A 17117-nucleotide genomic window follows, 5' to 3' on the forward strand; every position below is an offset into this window, starting at 1 on the left:
GAGATGTTAACTACATCACCTGGTATACAGGAGGTCGTGGATTCAATCTAGACCCTGACGCCTGCTGTATATTTGAAGTTTGCGTGTCTCTCTCTCTCCGTGGTCTGCGTGGAATTTTCTCTGGGTCCTCCGGTTTTTCCCTCCACATTTAGAATCAACATCACGCGTTTTGGAGCATTTGGCTGCTATATATTTCCACGTAATGAAAAGCCACCTCGTTGAGCTATCATTTGTGATAGTCAGGCCGCTTCTGAAAAATAGCTCTATAGCTCAGTGGGACTTACCTGGTAAAATAAAACAAAGTTGAGTTTTATGGTTTATGCTATCCCAGTGCTTCCAATTACTAACCTTTACCAAGTCTGATTATTTTATTTAATAACAGTGCCAATGTGTGTTGTTTCTTTCGTGAGCATGCAATGTCTTGGGCAACTTGATTCATGAACCCCCCCCCCCTGCTCACCACCACCAGAGTCTGGACAAACCAGAATAAGCAGGGAGCAAAAGCCAACCGGGAAAACTGAGCGAGCGAGGCCGCTTTGATCCATTAACGCAAATCCAGAGGAGCCGATTAAAAAATTCACGGGGCCTTGTTCCTGTTATTCACCGTCTGTTAATGTACACCCTTCCTCTTCACGAGGGTAACACTGGTCAACAAAAAAAAAATTCTGGCCTGGACTTTTGCAGCTGTTTTAGACTAATTGCAGGGTGCTGATTCCAAATCTGATCTCAGATTTGCTCTATCACATCTCATTTTTATGCTATCGGCATACCCCATTTTCATTGATTTTACCCGAAATTAACTCTTTCACTTATGATTGCAAGTTGTTGCGAGTCAGTGACTGCTTTAGTGTTAAAATATGGTGCTGTATTTTTAGGATAGTGTGTTTGTAATATATTTTTATGTAGATATCCACATTTATTTAATATTTTTCTTCTGCAGTTTTTATTGAAAATGCAATATTTGATATCTCAAAAACTTGATGTGATAGACAAAAACTGATGCCAGATTTGGAATCAGCACCCCAAAATTACCTTAAGACCGTTGGAATACCTTATGCCAGAAAAAGTGTGTTGACCAGTGTTATTGGTTCCATGGAACCGGTCGTTAAGTGAGTTGGTCGTTAAGCGAGTACCTGTATAGATGTTTCCACTTCAAATGCGCACACTTCACTACTATACACTATATACTACACTACACATTGGGCTCTATGGAGGCCCGTCGTTAAGCGATTGGTCATGAACAGCGGTGGTCGTTAAGAGGGGTTCTACTCTACAATACTATACACTACACTATACACTACACTACAACACACATCATAGAGCACTGATAAGGGGTATGTTGGATAAGGGGTTGACAGGTATGGTCACGACTTTATGTACGTATGTATGTTGAAATTAAAGTACATATGTATGTTGAACTTCGTGTATCTATGCTGAAATTCATATACGTATGTGTAACTTTATGTATATTGAGCTTCATGTATCTATGTTCAAATGCATGTACGTATGTTGAACTTCAAGTACGTATGTATGTTGAACGTCATGTATGTTAAACTTCATGTATTTATGTAGTACTTCATGTATGTATGTTGAACTTCAGAACAAGACTCTTTAACGGTCCACTCTCCCATCACTCTTTACCCCGAGATAAGTTTACAAAAAGAGAGCCAAAAGCACATCGGTAAGTTCAGAGGGGTAATTTATAGTCGCATTTGGTATTATTTTTTTGTCATATCACTGCACCGTTAAAATCGGTTAAAACACTCTCCCGCCCAACGATTCCAACGCCGATGCATCTTCCTCTCGCGATTCTTCCCTGCCGCGTAACTTGCGGATCCGGCTTAAGTTCTCTCCCGGGAAGAAGTCTCTTCTCCAGCAAAAGGGCCCTTCCCCGCCCCCCTGATCGTGGGGCAGAGTTTTGTGTTTTTCTTTTTCGTCTTCTTCTCCTTCCGGCAGTATTCTTCTCGCTTCTGGCAGGAGCTTGGCCGTATGACGTGATAACATAAAAAAAAACAAATTAATAAGTAAAACAAATTGAAAGTATTCTACGAAAAAAAAATTAACTGTACAAAACTAATTCAAACAGAACAACGGGTTAAGTTTGTTGATTAACATTTTTAATCAATCAACCGCAACAGGGCACTTCGTGGTTCAGCGCATCCCAGGACTGGTTTTGTTTGAAAAACAAAACCCTGTGGCTGGTTTTTGACTTCACCGATTCTCATCGTCAGCAGCAGCAGAATGCTGCGGCCAGGTTTGACCAACGCCAAAGAGTGGTCTCATTTAATTTAAACCTGCTGCAGGCTTTGCCCTTGCTTAAAACTTGGGATGCGCCAAACCGGAATTCCCAAAAATTGGTCGACGATCGAACGGTGTCAACTTCGTTTAGGCAGTAAAACAAAACGCCGTCGGCCTCTCTCTTTTCACGGATCTTGCCGTTGCCCGTGATGATCCGGGGCACCACCGCCGCCTCCGCCGTAATGCTCGTGTACAAAACTAAGCCATCTTGCGCCTCTGCCAACAAAGGCTCAGACACCCAAATACCCCATTTTCTCACTGGCACATCCGAGCCGAGAGCCAGGACCGGGCCATTATGGTACGGGGGGTGGGGGGGTGGGAGTGGGGGGACACGGCTTTCCACTGCCTATATTTGCCGTGCCGAGCCGGAACCACCAAACCCGCGACGTGCTGGTCCTCGCAAAGAAGAACATCCGAGTCTGGATCTGAGTCCAAGAGAGGACTAGCAGCAGCAGCAGCAGCGGCGGGGGGCGGCGAATAACGCAGGCGGTTTGTTGCGTGCGACATCGGTCGGCTGCGTCACCGTTGCGCATCTCGACTCGTCCGTCGCGTGCGACGTGACGGACACGCGGTTCGCTCGCCGCGCCGCCATCGCGCGTCTCGACTCGTCCATCGCAAAGCACCGGCTCGGCTGACGCAGTGGAAAAACCAGGCAGCCGCCTTTAGCCGCGCCGCCGGGCTCGCTCAACATTGGCAATGGAGCAGCTCGGTTGTTCAGTGGGAAGGGAAAAAAAGAAAGCGTCAGATACGGCGGGGGGCTAGATGGGAATGGTGCGAGAGGGGTGCGGGTGGGAGGGAGGTGGGGGGAGGGCGGGGTGGTGGGGAGGGCAGGAAAAATCAACGCCTCCACCACGCAGTCGAATGATCCACGTGGCTACCCTCAAGGACTTCAGTGAGCACACGAGACGAGCCTCAACAACATCTGCACTTTTACCCTTGAAAATTACATTTTGCCCCCCTCCCCCCACCCCGCAAAATAAGTGGCCCATCAGATACTTGAGTGGCCGAGCTGCCAAAAAAGCGTTCCCCATCAAGCGGGGAGGGAAATCCGCGCCTTCCGATGTTGGCAGAACCGTTAAAAACAGGAACTCCAGACACCTTCATTTTTTTTTGCAAGTGGCGTGCGGTCCGCATCCCATGTCGGGCGATTAAAGCGCGGAGCGTGAATGTGTTCGATCCTAGGAATCCTATGTAGCGCAGAAACACTGTTGTCTCGTGGAGATTACTTGTCGTTTAACATTTTTGCCAGGAGCACCTCAGAGAAATGGCTGTGCACGTCAACCCTTTCCCGTTCCGATGACGTACGTCGTCACTGTGTTTTCTTCCGAACGTAACCGGAAGAAAAACTAATAAAAGTAACTTTATCGGTACCGAGGCTCCCACAAGGCCACGCGGGAGGAGGCGTGTGGCTATGGTATAATGCGACGGTTGTGACGCTACGGTTCACTGCGGTGACTCGTGTCTTTAAAAACGGCGCTGCTGCGCTTCTCGAAATAAAATTCATGCCGAACCGCTTGCGCTTTCCCGAGATTCAGCGGTGAACGGGACGCCCGCACCCTGCAACTTGCAGACGTCTCGGAACAGGAAAGGGCTAATAACCTGTGCTCCCCCCTCCACCCCCACCCGCCGCCCCCCCCCACCCCACCCGAACCCACCCTTCTCAAAAACCTTGCCGAGCGAGCATCAGGAACTTTTCACCGTCTCGGCTTTTTATCGACTTCGACATCCCGCGCAGACTCTGCTCTTTGTTAACGACGACGGCGACGATTACATCAACGACGTGGACGTCATCGACAACGACGTCATCGACAATGACGTCATCGTCAACGACGTCATCGACAACGCTCCCCATGCGATGCCGCGGTACGTGGGCCCCAATTCGGCAAGGGGAGTCACCGCGCATCCCCTGTGATGCGACGAATGCTCTGGTCGTTCCCAGCGATGCTCGCGACGTCGAACAGCGCGGCCCATCGGCGACGGCCTCTCGGGAAAAAATAAAATAAAAACGACATTCGGGCAGTGAAGGTCTAACGGTTCGGTGTCGAACCGACGGACGACCTCGCAAAGGGAAATAAACGACAACAAAAATTGACAACTGTCACATGTTTGTAAAATGATGCTCTTCTCTCTCGACTAAACTGCCGACGACGCGCCGGGCCGAGTTGACGAGCGCGCGCTTTTAAGGGTCAGGAGGTCACAGGCTGAAGGTCGAAGGTCAGATGCTCGCTTTCCTACCGAACGCAGGAAGGAGGTGGGGGGGGGCTATGCTAACCCTGTGCTTGCAAACAGGATTACAGTCTTTGCAAATGTACTGCGTTTATTTCGCGCGCGCGCGCACGCGCAGTCACCGTTAACGTTCGTCTCCTCCCGCGCGCAAAGTGTTTCCAATAAAAAAAATGCTTCACTTGGCTGACTACAAAGAAGTGATGCTGTGTCCAAGGGGCAGACGACGGACGGGCGGGCGGGCGGTCGGGCGGGGGTAGGGAAAACACACACGCGCGCGCGCGCACACTAAGAATCCAGCCGCTCGCACTCAATGCTCCTTGCACCGCTACCGGGGTGGGTCTGGGGGGCGCCCGCTCCGCCACGCCACGGCGGCGAGCGACATGGGCAACATCTCGCGGCGCCCAATTACGGCCCGGCATGGCTTAGGGTGGGGCTCGGCACGGCCCTGCGGTTTCCGGCACGGCCCGAGCAAGTTCTGGTGCGGCGCGTCCGCCTCCCCCGGCGCAGTCCGGAGGGGGCCGCCGGCGTTGGATGGCGTCTCGGACGAGGCCCGGAGTTTCCCGGCTCGGCCTCCGGCCCACCCCCGCTTCCTCCATCAACACCACCGCCCCCCCACCGCCCCTCCCGTTAGAAGTCGGCAAACTCTTTGGCGCACTTCTCGGTGGAGGAGATGCGGATCTCCTCCTCCTCGTAGTCGTCGAAGTTGCTGGCGTCGCCGGGGCCTTTGCACTTGGGGATGAAGGGAGCCTCCACCTGGTCGCAAAGAAGGTCCGCACACAACACCGCAGAGGGGGGGGGGGGGGGTCACTCCTTGGGTTGCGCGGTGGGGGCTCGCCGTCGTGGAATTTATCACGGTACAACGGCGAGGCGACGTCAATCGAAAAGCGAGCGGCGGTCACGGTGGACATTTGCCCAAGTTTCGAAAATTAACCTCTAAATTACTCAAGTGGGATTACACGTAGCTAAAATAATGCCCACCCCTCCCCCCGCCACCCAATACTATGGTACCCCGGGGTACCGCCATAAGGTTCAAAAGGCTTATTAATTTATCGCAGTCAAATACTCTCGAAACGCGTGATGTTGATTCTAAAAGTGGAGGGAAAAACCGGAGGACCCGGAGCAAAATCCACGCTACGACGGGGAGAGCGAAAACACTTAAGCTCCAAATATACAGCGGGCGTACCAATATCAGGATCGAACCCACGACCTCCTGCATACCAGGCCAGGTAGTTAACATCTCCTAGCCACCGCGGCACCCACATTGTTATCATTCAGAGAGGCCAATTGTCGCAACTCGGTTGTATCGGTTGCGTGAGTGGCTCCGAGCCTGGGCCTTAGCCTGGTGTTGGCCGACCGAGTGGCCAGCGAGACGGGGGTACGGGGACGACAACGACGAAAACGACACCTTGCGCTGGTATATGGCGATCCAGTCGGTGGTGGAGAACCACTTGTGCCCCTTGATGTCGTTGACGCCGTTCTTGAGGTTTCCGAAGCGCTTGGTGAGGTCCACCTGGAGCAGGTTCCTCAGCACGTCCTTCAGGTCTGAGCTGAAGTGTGAGGGGAATCTCACCTGCGAGCGGGGAGGGGGGGGGGGCACAAAGATAAAGACAAAGATCCCCTGTGTAGCCTTAACAGACAGCGAGTGGCAGCACCTACGAAGGCTGGCACGGCGCACGAGAGGGTGGATGTCCAGCACCACGCAGGCCGCCTGTGGCTCCCCAGTGGCGATGTTTACACATCGCTCCAGGTACTCATTTGAGGCTGAGTCGACCTAGGGGAGGTCCAGGACCAGTTCACAAAATCGTCACTGGCGTTGAAGCCCGTGAGCGGAAATCGAACTCGGGTCGCCGGGTTCGTCGCGTAGCGCGCTAACTGCTACCTACACTATCATCATGGGATCTCCTTTGCCAGTACCAAAATATGATAATAGGGATTTATCCCCCTTTTTTCTGGCAACAAAACAGGTGTTAAGATGTTAACAACACTATCGCTCCCCACTCTCACAGTCACCCACACACCACGCCGGTAATTCACAAGCAGCGCAAGCCAATCGCTTTTTTCTCTGGGTCATCCGGTTTTTCCCTCCACATTTAGAAACATGCATTGAGATTATGTTGCTGCTATAAATGTCCAACTTTGTTGAGTTATTATTTGTGGCCAGGTCGCTTCTAAAAAATACGTTAATAACCTCAGTGGGCTTTGCCTGGTAGGATGGGGATGGTTTAGTTTTATTTGGTTATGTTTGGGTGATTTAATTCACTTTCTTGTACGACTGTCGTGTTTTTGGACCGTTTATTGTTGTAACTTACCCCGCCCCTACTGTGAAAAAGAGCTTTGCAGCTCATCGGATTCCTCGAGTGTAAATAAATATTGTGATTCTGATTCAGCTTTTTCCCTTCGGAGGCGTGGCGGCGCAAGGCAACCCAGTGCTCTGAGAGTCGTAGATCAAAGGGGGGTCATTGTGTGGATAAGGCTGCCACCTGCTGGGGGCTTAGAGGTTGCTTGGCGTGTGGGGGGGGGGGCTGCAAGAGGTTAGCGCGCCGCTCTACAAACCCGGCGACCCGAGTTCGATTCCCGCTCAAGTCCAATAACAGTGGCGAATATTTGAACCAGTCTTGGGCCTCATCTTAGGTCCACTCAGCCTCAAATGTGAGTACCTGGTGCATCTTCTTGGTTCTTTCGGTAAAGTCACGTAGAAGGGAAGTAATAAAATAATAAAAATAAAACATAATAAAACAATTCTCACGACGTTTCGGCCACAACGCAAGCAGCCATCCTCAGGCGAAGAATGAAACACCCCAAGCTTGGAGCGTATATTTAAGCTGGGTTAGAGGGGGGGGAGGTGGGAAGAAGAGCGCCTAAACAAAATAATTTGCATATCAAGAGGAATTCAGCATATGGAAAATGCGTAGGAGGTGGGCGGGGGGGGTTCCAAATCAATACTATGCCCGTGCATTATGCAGGATTAGCAGCATCAAAGGGGGGGGGGGAAGGGGGGGAGCATTAACAAAGGAAAGGAATGTTAATAGTATGTAGCTGTAGTTACTAAACAACCACGTAAAAAACTACAGTATAAACTGCATGACAAACTAAAGTATAAACTACATAGCATCATCAGTAAACTTACTATACTCTACAATAAGCTGAGTTACTAACAGTAAGTAATACATGAAAAATTCTACGTTGTAAAAAATTATATAATATGCTTCCATCTAAACTTTATTCTCTTACATCACACGCGTCTATACCGTACTATATACTTCCATAGGCAAAACCAACATTAAATTACATACTGTATTGCTATAAACCACCCTATACCTTATACATTTTTAATATAACACTATGTATTATTCTACCCACCCTAATGTGTATCAAAATGGTTTATTACGTCCTTCCAGTGATTGCTAAGCCAGAATCCATCTTCTCGGTTAAAATTGTCTCTGTGTTTGTAAATGTGGATCGCCTCATGTACGAATCTCTCATGATAGCCAGATGGCTTGCAGAGAACCTCTGTCTTGGAGAAGTCAATGTCATGTGAGCCCACTGAGTTGTAACAGTGATCTGCCACGGCTGAGGTGTTTGTCCTACAGTGTTTCAGGTCAGCTTTATGTTCACGGATGCGGTCCGAGACATGTCGTTTGGTTTCCCCAATGTAACTGCTACCACAGAGGCAACTTAGTTTGTAGACACCAGGGTACTGTATGTCTGGAACCACATCTTTTACAGACGGTACCAGATCACGGATTTTATGTACTGTGTTGAATCGGACCTGGATCTTGTGTTTAATCAGGATTTTGGAGATCTTTTTTGTGACCCCAGCAATGTAGGGTAAGGTGATGGTCTTGAAAGGCTCCTCAACAGGATCCTTCTTGGTGGTTGGAGTGATGGCTTTGCGGATTGTGTAGTCGGAGTAACCATTAGCCTTAAGAGCTTGGCGTACGTGTTTGAGTTCACTGGAAATGTGTTCATGGTCGGAGATGCATTGGGCTCTATGATATAGAGTCTTGATGAGGGAATTCTTCTGGGATGGATGGTGGTGGGAATCCGGTTTTAGATAAGCATCCGTGTGGGTGGCTTTCCTGTAGACAGAGTGGCTCATTGAACCATCAGGTCTCCTTTTGATTAGGACATCCAAAAAGGGTAGCTTGCCATCATTTTCGACTTCCATGGTGAATCTGATGGCTGGGTGTATGGAATTGATATGGTCGAGAAATTGGTCTAGAGCAGGCCGGCCATGTGGCCAGATTACTACCTGGTGCAGTTTGTAAAAATCGCCAAGGGGGAGAAGAAGGCGGCCGGGCATGGTGCTGGCCACCCACCCTCCTTTTGTGTGCCGTGCCGGCCTACATAGCAGCTACTCGCTCACAGCACTTGCCCAACAAAGTCTGTTGAGGCTATACTTGGGGGATCTTTGTCTTTGTAGCAGGCAGTACACAGCAAGTGAGAGCAGTCGATCTAGCCTTCCGACGGATTATTTTATTCGGAGGTGCCACCCTGTAAGAGCAGGATTTCACCGTGCACTTAGTTTCCATCAAACACAGAGACAAGACAAAGATCCCCCCCATTCAGCCTTGACAGACTTTTGAGGCAAGTCCTCTTAAGCGAGTAGCACCAATGAAGGCCGGCACGGTTAATGAGGGGGTGGGTGGCCAGCACCACGCCCGGCCGCCTTTGTCTCTACACAGCAGCAACACAGCCTCACTGCAACACAGCAGCAATACAGCCTGACTGCAACACAGCGGCAACACAGCATCACTGCAACACAGCAGCAACACAGCCTCACTGCAACACAGCGGCAACACAGCATCACTGCAACACAGCAGCAACACTGCCCCAATGCAACACAGCAGCAACACTGCCCCAATGCAACACAGCAGCAACACAGCCTCACTGACAAATAGCAGCAATACCGCCGCCGCCGTCGTAGCCGGCACCACTACCACCATCATCCTCACTGCAACACAGCAGCAACACAGCCTCACTGACACACAGCAACTCGAATGTGCAGGTACCCCCCCCCATCCTCGCCTCGCGTGCGCCCGAACGAACCTTCCCGGAGACGATTTTCTCGTAGATCTGAATGGGCTGGTCGGCGAAGAAGGGGGGGTACCCCGCCGCCATCTCGTACACCAGCACGCCCAGCGCCCACCAGTCCACGGCTTTGTTGTAGCCCTGTCGTGCGCGTAGCCAAAAAAAACACCACACCGAAGAGACAAAAACACGACGATCCCCTGTGCAGCGTTGACAAACTGTCGAAGGCAGGCGCGGCACACGAGAGGGGGCGGGGCTTGGCCAGCACCACGCCTGGCCGCCTTTGTTTTCCCAGTGGCGATGTTTACCACACACCGCACTAAGTAATCATGTGAGGCTGAGTTTATTGAAACAAAGAGACACCAACCCACCCACACCCCCCCGCCCACAACAAACCACACGTTGACTTTTGAACCCTCTCACGTTCACGTACGTCATCGGAACGGAACCGGGAAGAAAAGGAAAAAACTTCATCGGTACCGAGTGCTCCCACAAGGCCATGCGGCGGGAGGGGCATGTGGCACAGTTTGGCGCCGGCTATTGTCGAGCGCGGTCGTGTCGCTACGCTTCTCTTCTTAAACGCGACGACGCTACTTCTACGGCCGCCTGCCCTCTCAATAGAATTCACGCCGAGCCGCTGGCGCCGTTCCCTAGATTCAGCGGTGAACGGGGACACCCACTCACAGCCTCGGCAGGGTAAATGCTGTAAGCGGAAGCACCGGTTACGGTTGACTGTGGGCGGCGGTGTGGCCGGCACCATGCCCGGCAAACCTTTTGTCTCGCCGGTGCCGGTTGGCCACGTACGGTGCGAAAGAAGTTCAACACACAATGGTACGGCAAGTCCTCCTGAAACACCACGCGTTAAGCGGAGGACTTACCGTGTACTATTGACGGTATTCATAATGTGTGTGGACGGTGAGGATGGGGGAAAGGGTGGGGGGGGGTTGGTGGGGCGCCGTGGCGATCACAACACCTACTTTACTGAGGATGATCTCCGGCGCCAGGTACTCCGGGGTCCCGCACAGGGTCCAGGTCCTCCCCTTGACGCGCTTGGCAAAGCCGAAGTCGGTGACCTGCGCGGACAATAACGGCGACGGGAGAGACGAAACTCATCAATGTGTGTCGCTAACCCGCCACCACCTGACACAGCCAAATTGGTAAGGTTTAAATTTCGATTTAAAGCTTTCGTGACTGCAGGGATTCATCTTCTTGGTTCTTTCGGTAAAGTCACGTAGAAGGGAAATAATAAAATAATAAAAATAAAACATAATATAATACAATTATCAGGATATTTCGGCCACAACGCAAGCGTCGTGAGAATTGTATTTTATAATGTTTTATTTTTATTATTTTATTATTTCCCTTCTACATGACTTTACCGAAAGAACCAAGAAGGTTGGTAAGGTTTGTCACGTAAATAAAACGTGCCAATTGGCTGCTACTTAAGCCCACGATTCTGGAAAAATCACCCGATGATGCCGGATGTTAATAACCAGCATAACGTCACGGTACTGAGTGGCGAACTAGTAACTAATTGGTATGTTTTGTTTACTTAACAATCCTTACTTAATTGACTATGTCGGGTGGTGGTAGCGGGTTTAACGACACATTGATACTTATGCGATCTAACCCAAAAAAAAAAACCTTAATTATGAATAATATTGGTCACAGAAGCCTACTTACGTCTCATAAATAGATGTGAGAGACGGTTCAACGCTCAGCTCTGGCGCGTGGCGGGGGGGCGGCCACCCCCCCCCACCCCCCCAACCTTGGCACGCGATGAGAGCGCTTGTTTAAAACCAGGGTTGCCCTCTTCGACTGGTATTATTTTCCGGGGGGGGGCATATAACATACAATACAACTTATGTACGCGCTGGCAAGCGGGCCACGTGGCGTAGCGTGCTGCGTGCGCAGACGTCACGGCACCTAAGCTCTTGCCTCCAGTGGCATCGCAGCGTCTAAGCTCTCGTCTCCAGCTCCATCATCTCAATCGCGACGGGAAAGAAAGTCCAGGGACTGCTTATTGCTTTTAATTATTACTCCTGCTACTTGTTTTTTCCAACACCTGCACTCACCTTTCTCGATAATTCTGTTTAACTGGGTGAGAACCCAAGAGACCGGGATGAGCACTCATTTGCAAGAGTGTGAGGAATTGGCGTGTTGCGTGCGTGTGTGTTACTGCGGAGAGACAAAAACGGACCTGGATGTACCCCTGCTGGTCGATGAGAAGGTTCTCTGGCTTGAGGTCTCGGTAGATGAGGTCGAGTGAGTGCAGGTACTCGAAGGCCAGCACGATCTGAGCCGCGTAGAACCGCGAGTGGGGCTCGCTGCACACGCCCAGGCAGAGAGACAAGGTCAGAGCGAACACCGGTGAAGGCCGGCAACTGCGGCACACGAGCGGTGTGAGTGGCCAGCACCACGCCGAGGCAAACTTTGCCTCCCCAGCGCTGATGTTAACACACTGCACCGGCAGAGGTCGCAACCGGGTACCCGATACCCGTACCCTACCCGATACCCGGCTACCCGTACCCGGCCGGGTACGGGTACCCGTTTGCGACCCTGGTGCGGCCGGGTACGGGAAGGCCGTGAGTCACTGGTGAGTAACCGTTTGTCACTCGTTTCCCAACGTCTTGTCTCTTCTCACAATTCAAGTTCCTAGAATCAACCCACCCGCGCCTGCAACATGGCTTCATCCCAGAGGTCGCAATCGGGTACCCGTACCCGTACCTTACCCGATACCCGGCCGGGTACGAGTAGCCGAGTATCGGGTAGGGTACGGGTACCCGTTTGCGACCCTGGTGTGGCCAGGTACGGGTATAGGTAAGGAATCAAAACCCGTTTGCGACCTCTGTGCACCGGGTACGCATGTAAGCGTGAGTCGACCTAGGGGAAGGCCTGGGACCAGTTAAAATATTCGCCACTGTCATCGTCTGTGATCGGGTTCATGGCGCAGTGTGGACGATCGCTCCTCACGACAAGTCTCCCCCTCGTAAAGCCTGAATAGTTGGGCAAGCGCTGTTAAGCGAGCACTCTTATGAAGGCCGGCATGGTGCACGAGAGGGTGGTGGTGTGGCCAATACCACGTCCGGCCGCTTTTGTCTCCCGAGTCGCCATTGTGGCGAGATGTTATCTACCTCGCCTGGTATACAGAAAGGTGTGGGTTCGATCCCGACCCTGACAATCTGTATATATGGAGTTTGCGGTGTGTCCCTCCGCGTGGTGGCATGAATCTTTCCTCCGGGTCCTCCGGTTTTTTCCCCCTCCACATTTAGAATGAATGTCACGGCGTTTAGAGTTTTTGGCTGCTGGTATAAATTCCCACGTGATCATGATGATGATATAACAGAGGTCGCAACCGGGTACCCGATACCCGTACCCTACCCGATACCCGTACCCGGCTGGGTACGGGTACGGGTACCCGTTTGCGACCCTGGTGCGGCCGGGTACGGGTACGGGTAGGCCGTGAGTCACTGCTGAGTAACCGTTTGTCACTCATTTCCCAACGTCTTGTCTCTTCTCACAAATCAAGTTCCTAGAATCAACCCACCCGCGCCTGCAACATGGCTTCATACCAGAGGTCGCAATCAGGTACCCGATACCCGTACCCGGCTGGGTACGGCCGGGTATGGGTACGGGTACCCGTTTGCGACCCTGGTGCGGCCGGGTACGGGTACAGATAAGGAATCAAAACCCGTTTGCGACCTCTGTGATATAAGCAACTTCCTTGAGCTAAAGTAGCGAGTTGTATATTCTGACCATTCTGATTCTGGCCCATCGGGGGTGGTCATATAGGGTTTTGTGTGAATCCTATAAAGCCAGAGAGACCGCCCATATTAAAACTCGCCTCGACCCGCTCGCCTGCTGAACTGCCGCCACTGCTGCCAAACTCAGCTTCGTCCTGACTCATAAAACCAAACGTTTTGGAGCAACCTTGGTTTTGTTTCCTCCCTCAAACATCGTAAATCTTCCTTCCAAAGAACTATTCTGTTGCAGAAGATTTGTGCTGGACACGGCGGCCACATCGCCGCAACTTTGGTCCTTAGCCATGCAGCATCGGTAGTTCAATGTAAATGTGGCCATTTTATTGAAGGGACGACTGCTGTTGATGCCGTGTGCGGTGTTTTCTTGTTGGTGTGGTCTGGGACAGTTTTTGTTGTTGTCGTGTTTGCTGCCTTGCCCAAGATTGATAAATCAAACTTTTAAATACATGTTTTATCTATCTATTTAGTTATAGTGAATTGCTTTACCGTTTCTCTATTTTGCACTACTGTTGTATTGTTGTATTTGGTTGCCGTTGTATAATTTTGCTGACCATCTGTTCAATAAGTAATATTTAAAAATACTTTTTTTTAAACACGCTTTAATGAAATGTACCGTACTCGTAATGGCAAAACTCCACGACTCCAGGAAGTGGCCCCGAAGCTTGTCATAACGTAAGGGGGCCGTGGTGATTTACAGCCAACGTCAGTTGAGCGTGGACAATTAGACCCAAGCCGAAACATAACATATAAAAAAGATGGTTTAACATTTTTATTATGAATTTTAATGATAGAATATAGTATTGTCATCAGTATGACATAAGCATACCAAGTTTGCAGTCGATAGCACATTGGGAAGTGGGTTAAAATTGAGTTACACGATTTGGGGATACAACAACAACAGAATGAGTTAAATAAAAGCGTGTAAAAAGAGCTTCATATCTCATCGGATTCCTCCCCCTCCCCCCTCCTCTTCCCCCCTCCTCCTACCCCCTCCTTCGTCTTCCTCCCTCCCCCCTCCTCTCCCAGTCTAAACAAAGATTCTGATTCGAAAGGCCGAGCCACCGCACGCACGGTGGTTACCTGAAGCGTCCGATCCTCCGCAGGTGGGAGAACATCTCTCCCCCGGGCACGTACTCCAGCACCATGTACAGGTTAGAGTTGTCCTGCACAAGACAAAGAACAAAGATTCCCCCGTATAGCCTCGACGGTCCCCTGGGGGCAAGTGTTGTTAACGAGCACCAATCAAGGCCGGAGCGACGCACGACGGGGTGGTGTGGCCAGCACCACTCCCCCCCGACGGACTTTGTCTACCCAGCGCCGATGTTTGCCGATGTTTACGCAGCATAGCAGGCACTAAATTGAGGCTGAGTCAACCTAGGTGAGGCCCAGCACCGGTCCAGATGATCGTCATCGGCGGTATTGACGGTGAGCTGGAATCGAACTCAGGTGGCAGGTTTCTCAGTGAAGCACTAGTCCGCTCCCCCCCCCCAAAAAGACAAACATCCCCAGTATAGCCTTTAACAGACTGTTGGGGTAAGAGCTGTTGACGAGCGGCACCTATGAAGGCCGGCAAAGGCACACGATGGGGGTGGTGTGACCAGCGCCACGCACCCGACCGCAAATTTGTCTCCCAAGTGATGATGCTTACGCAGCGTAGCAGGTCGTCATCATTTGAAGCCGAGTCAACCAGGACTAGGTGAGGGATGGGACGAGGAAAGGACGGTACGGGACGCGCTACCTTGAAGCTGTACTCGAGGCTGACGAGGAAGGGGAAGCTAATGGCCTGGAGGATCCGCTTTTCGTTGAGCGTGTGCTCCACCTGTTTTAACTTCACCACCTGCAAAGAGACAAAGTTCCCATCGTTTGCCAGGTATCTTCGCATGTTCTTGGGAGGGGGGGGGGGGGTACCGAAGGTGGACGCGCCAAAAACTGGAGGAGTGGGGCAACATTTATGGGATTCAGTGCAGAATTGGATTTTTTTTTTATACCGGTGGAATCCGATGAGCTGTAATTATTATTTTATTATTTCCCTTTTACGTGACTTTACCAAAAGAACCAAGAAGCTGTAAAGCTCTTTATATGTCCAGTAGGGGCGGGTCAGAAAGTTACAACAACATACAATACGAAAAGGCGATAGGAGTGCAAAGTAAGCGATTCAATCAATTGCAACGACGACGAAAAATCGACGTTCATTTTATCTGGTATGCCACCACCAGAGGTCGCAAACGGGTTTTGATTCCTTACCCGTACCCGGTCGGGTATGGGTACCCGTACGCTACCCATACCCGTACCCTACCCGAAATGAGTGACAAACGGTTACTCACCGGTGACTCACGGCCTACCCATACCCGTACCCGGCCGCACCAGGGTCCCAAACGGGTACCCGTACCCGGCCGGGTACGGGTAGCCAGGTATCGGGTAGAGTACGGGTATCGGGTACCCGGTTGCGACCTCTGGCCACCACTGAGCTGTGAGCTTCTGTTTCAGAAGCTCACAGCTCCCCACCACTTCGTTGAGCTATCGACAGCGCTGCGGGCACCTTCTGCTTGTCGAGGATCTTCATGGCGAAGTATCGGTCCGTCGCCTTGTGCTTGACGAGCATGACTCGCCCGAACGAGCCCGTTCCCAGCGTCTTCATCCGCTCAAAGTCGTCCAGGCACGATGTGTTCTGCGTGCGCCGAAGACAGCGGACACCCCCGGCAAAAACTTTAGTCGACCGTTGGGGGCGAGCGCTGTTGTAAGCGAGCGCTCGATCAAGGCCGGCACGGCGCACGAGAGTGGGGGGGGTGGGTGGGGGTCGGCCAGCACCACCCCATGCGCTGATGTTTACTCGTACTCGTTTCAGGCATGCACAGACGCATGCACGCTTACAAGCGCTCACAGGCAAAGACAAAGATCCCCCGTATAGCCTTAACAGACTGTAGGGGCAAGTGCTGTTAGCGAGCACCTATGAAGGCCGCAACGGTAGACGAACAAGGGGGTGGGTGGCCAGCACCACGCCCGACCGCCTTGGTCTCCCCAGTGGTGATGTATACACACCGCACCAGGTACTCATTTCAGGCTGAGTCGACCTAGGGGAGGCCCAGGACCGGTTCAGATAATCGTCACTGGGTGTTGGCCGTGAGCGGGAATCGAACCCGGGTCGCTAGGTTCATAGCGCAGCACGCTAACCGCTACACTACCGCTCCCCACACGCGCACACACTCACTTTCACACACATGCAACAAAGATCCCCCGATTAGCCTCAACAGACCTTTGGGGCGAGCGCTGTTATAAAGAACACTTTATGAAGGCCGGCACGCCGCACAAAGTAGGGGGTGGGTTGGCCAGCACCACCCCATGCACTGATGTTTACTCATACTCGTTTGAGGCACACACAGACGCGTGCACGCGCACACACACTCACTTTCACACACACACCAAAGATCCCCCGTATAGTTGTCCCAAGTCCAACCACACAGCGCTAGCGTGAATTCAAACTGCAAAATTGAGCGAATTCTGGGTAGAATCAGAATCTGTATTTATCCTGGACAAATCCGCGGCTCTTTCATCGCGGACGTTCTAGTAGTAACACCACACAAAGACAAAAGACACGCAACAACAACAACAACCGCCATTCGCCACTAAGGGGCGGTGACGTCGCCACGACGCTTGTGCCAGGCCAAGTGCACCTTGAGGCAATGTGAGGTGTCGAACGCCCGCTGGCAGGAGGTCACGGGGCAGACCCAGGTGCCACGGGTCGACTGACCGAGATGACTGAGATGACTGGCTGATGCACCACCTGTGCCCCCTACTGTACCA

At 51.6% G+C, this 17117-nt stretch overlaps 1 protein-coding gene across 7 annotated transcripts in view; it reads right to left on the reverse strand.

Annotated features, from left to right (window-relative positions):
* Nucleotides 1-1682: 1682 nt before the first annotated feature.
* The window catches only part of LOC144737674 (cAMP-dependent protein kinase catalytic subunit alpha-like), a 105171-nt gene continuing 89736 nt past the window's right edge, over nt 1683-17117 (reverse strand). For all 7 annotated transcript variants that reach the window (XM_078620538.1, XM_078620518.1, XM_078620511.1 and 4 more), the window contains 8 exons: nt 15856-15984; nt 15055-15153; nt 14397-14479; nt 11756-11882; nt 10533-10628; nt 9574-9696; nt 5930-6094; nt 1683-5277 (listed from right to left, as the gene is read on the reverse strand). In XM_078620538.1, the coding sequence (XP_078476664.1) occupies nt 5152-5277; nt 5930-6094; nt 9574-9696; nt 10533-10628; nt 11756-11882; nt 14397-14479; nt 15055-15153; nt 15856-15984 (948 nt within the window). In that variant the 3' untranslated portion in view covers nt 1683-5151. The remainder of the gene's footprint in view (nt 5278-5929; nt 6095-9573; nt 9697-10532; nt 10629-11755; nt 11883-14396; nt 14480-15054; nt 15154-15855; nt 15985-17117) is intronic.

The sequence above is a fragment of the Lampetra planeri genome, chromosome 3 (assembly GCF_965212315.1).
Source record: "Lampetra planeri chromosome 3, kcLamPlan1.2.h2, whole genome shotgun sequence".
NCBI lineage: Eukaryota > Metazoa > Chordata > Hyperoartia > Petromyzontiformes > Petromyzontidae > Lampetra > Lampetra planeri.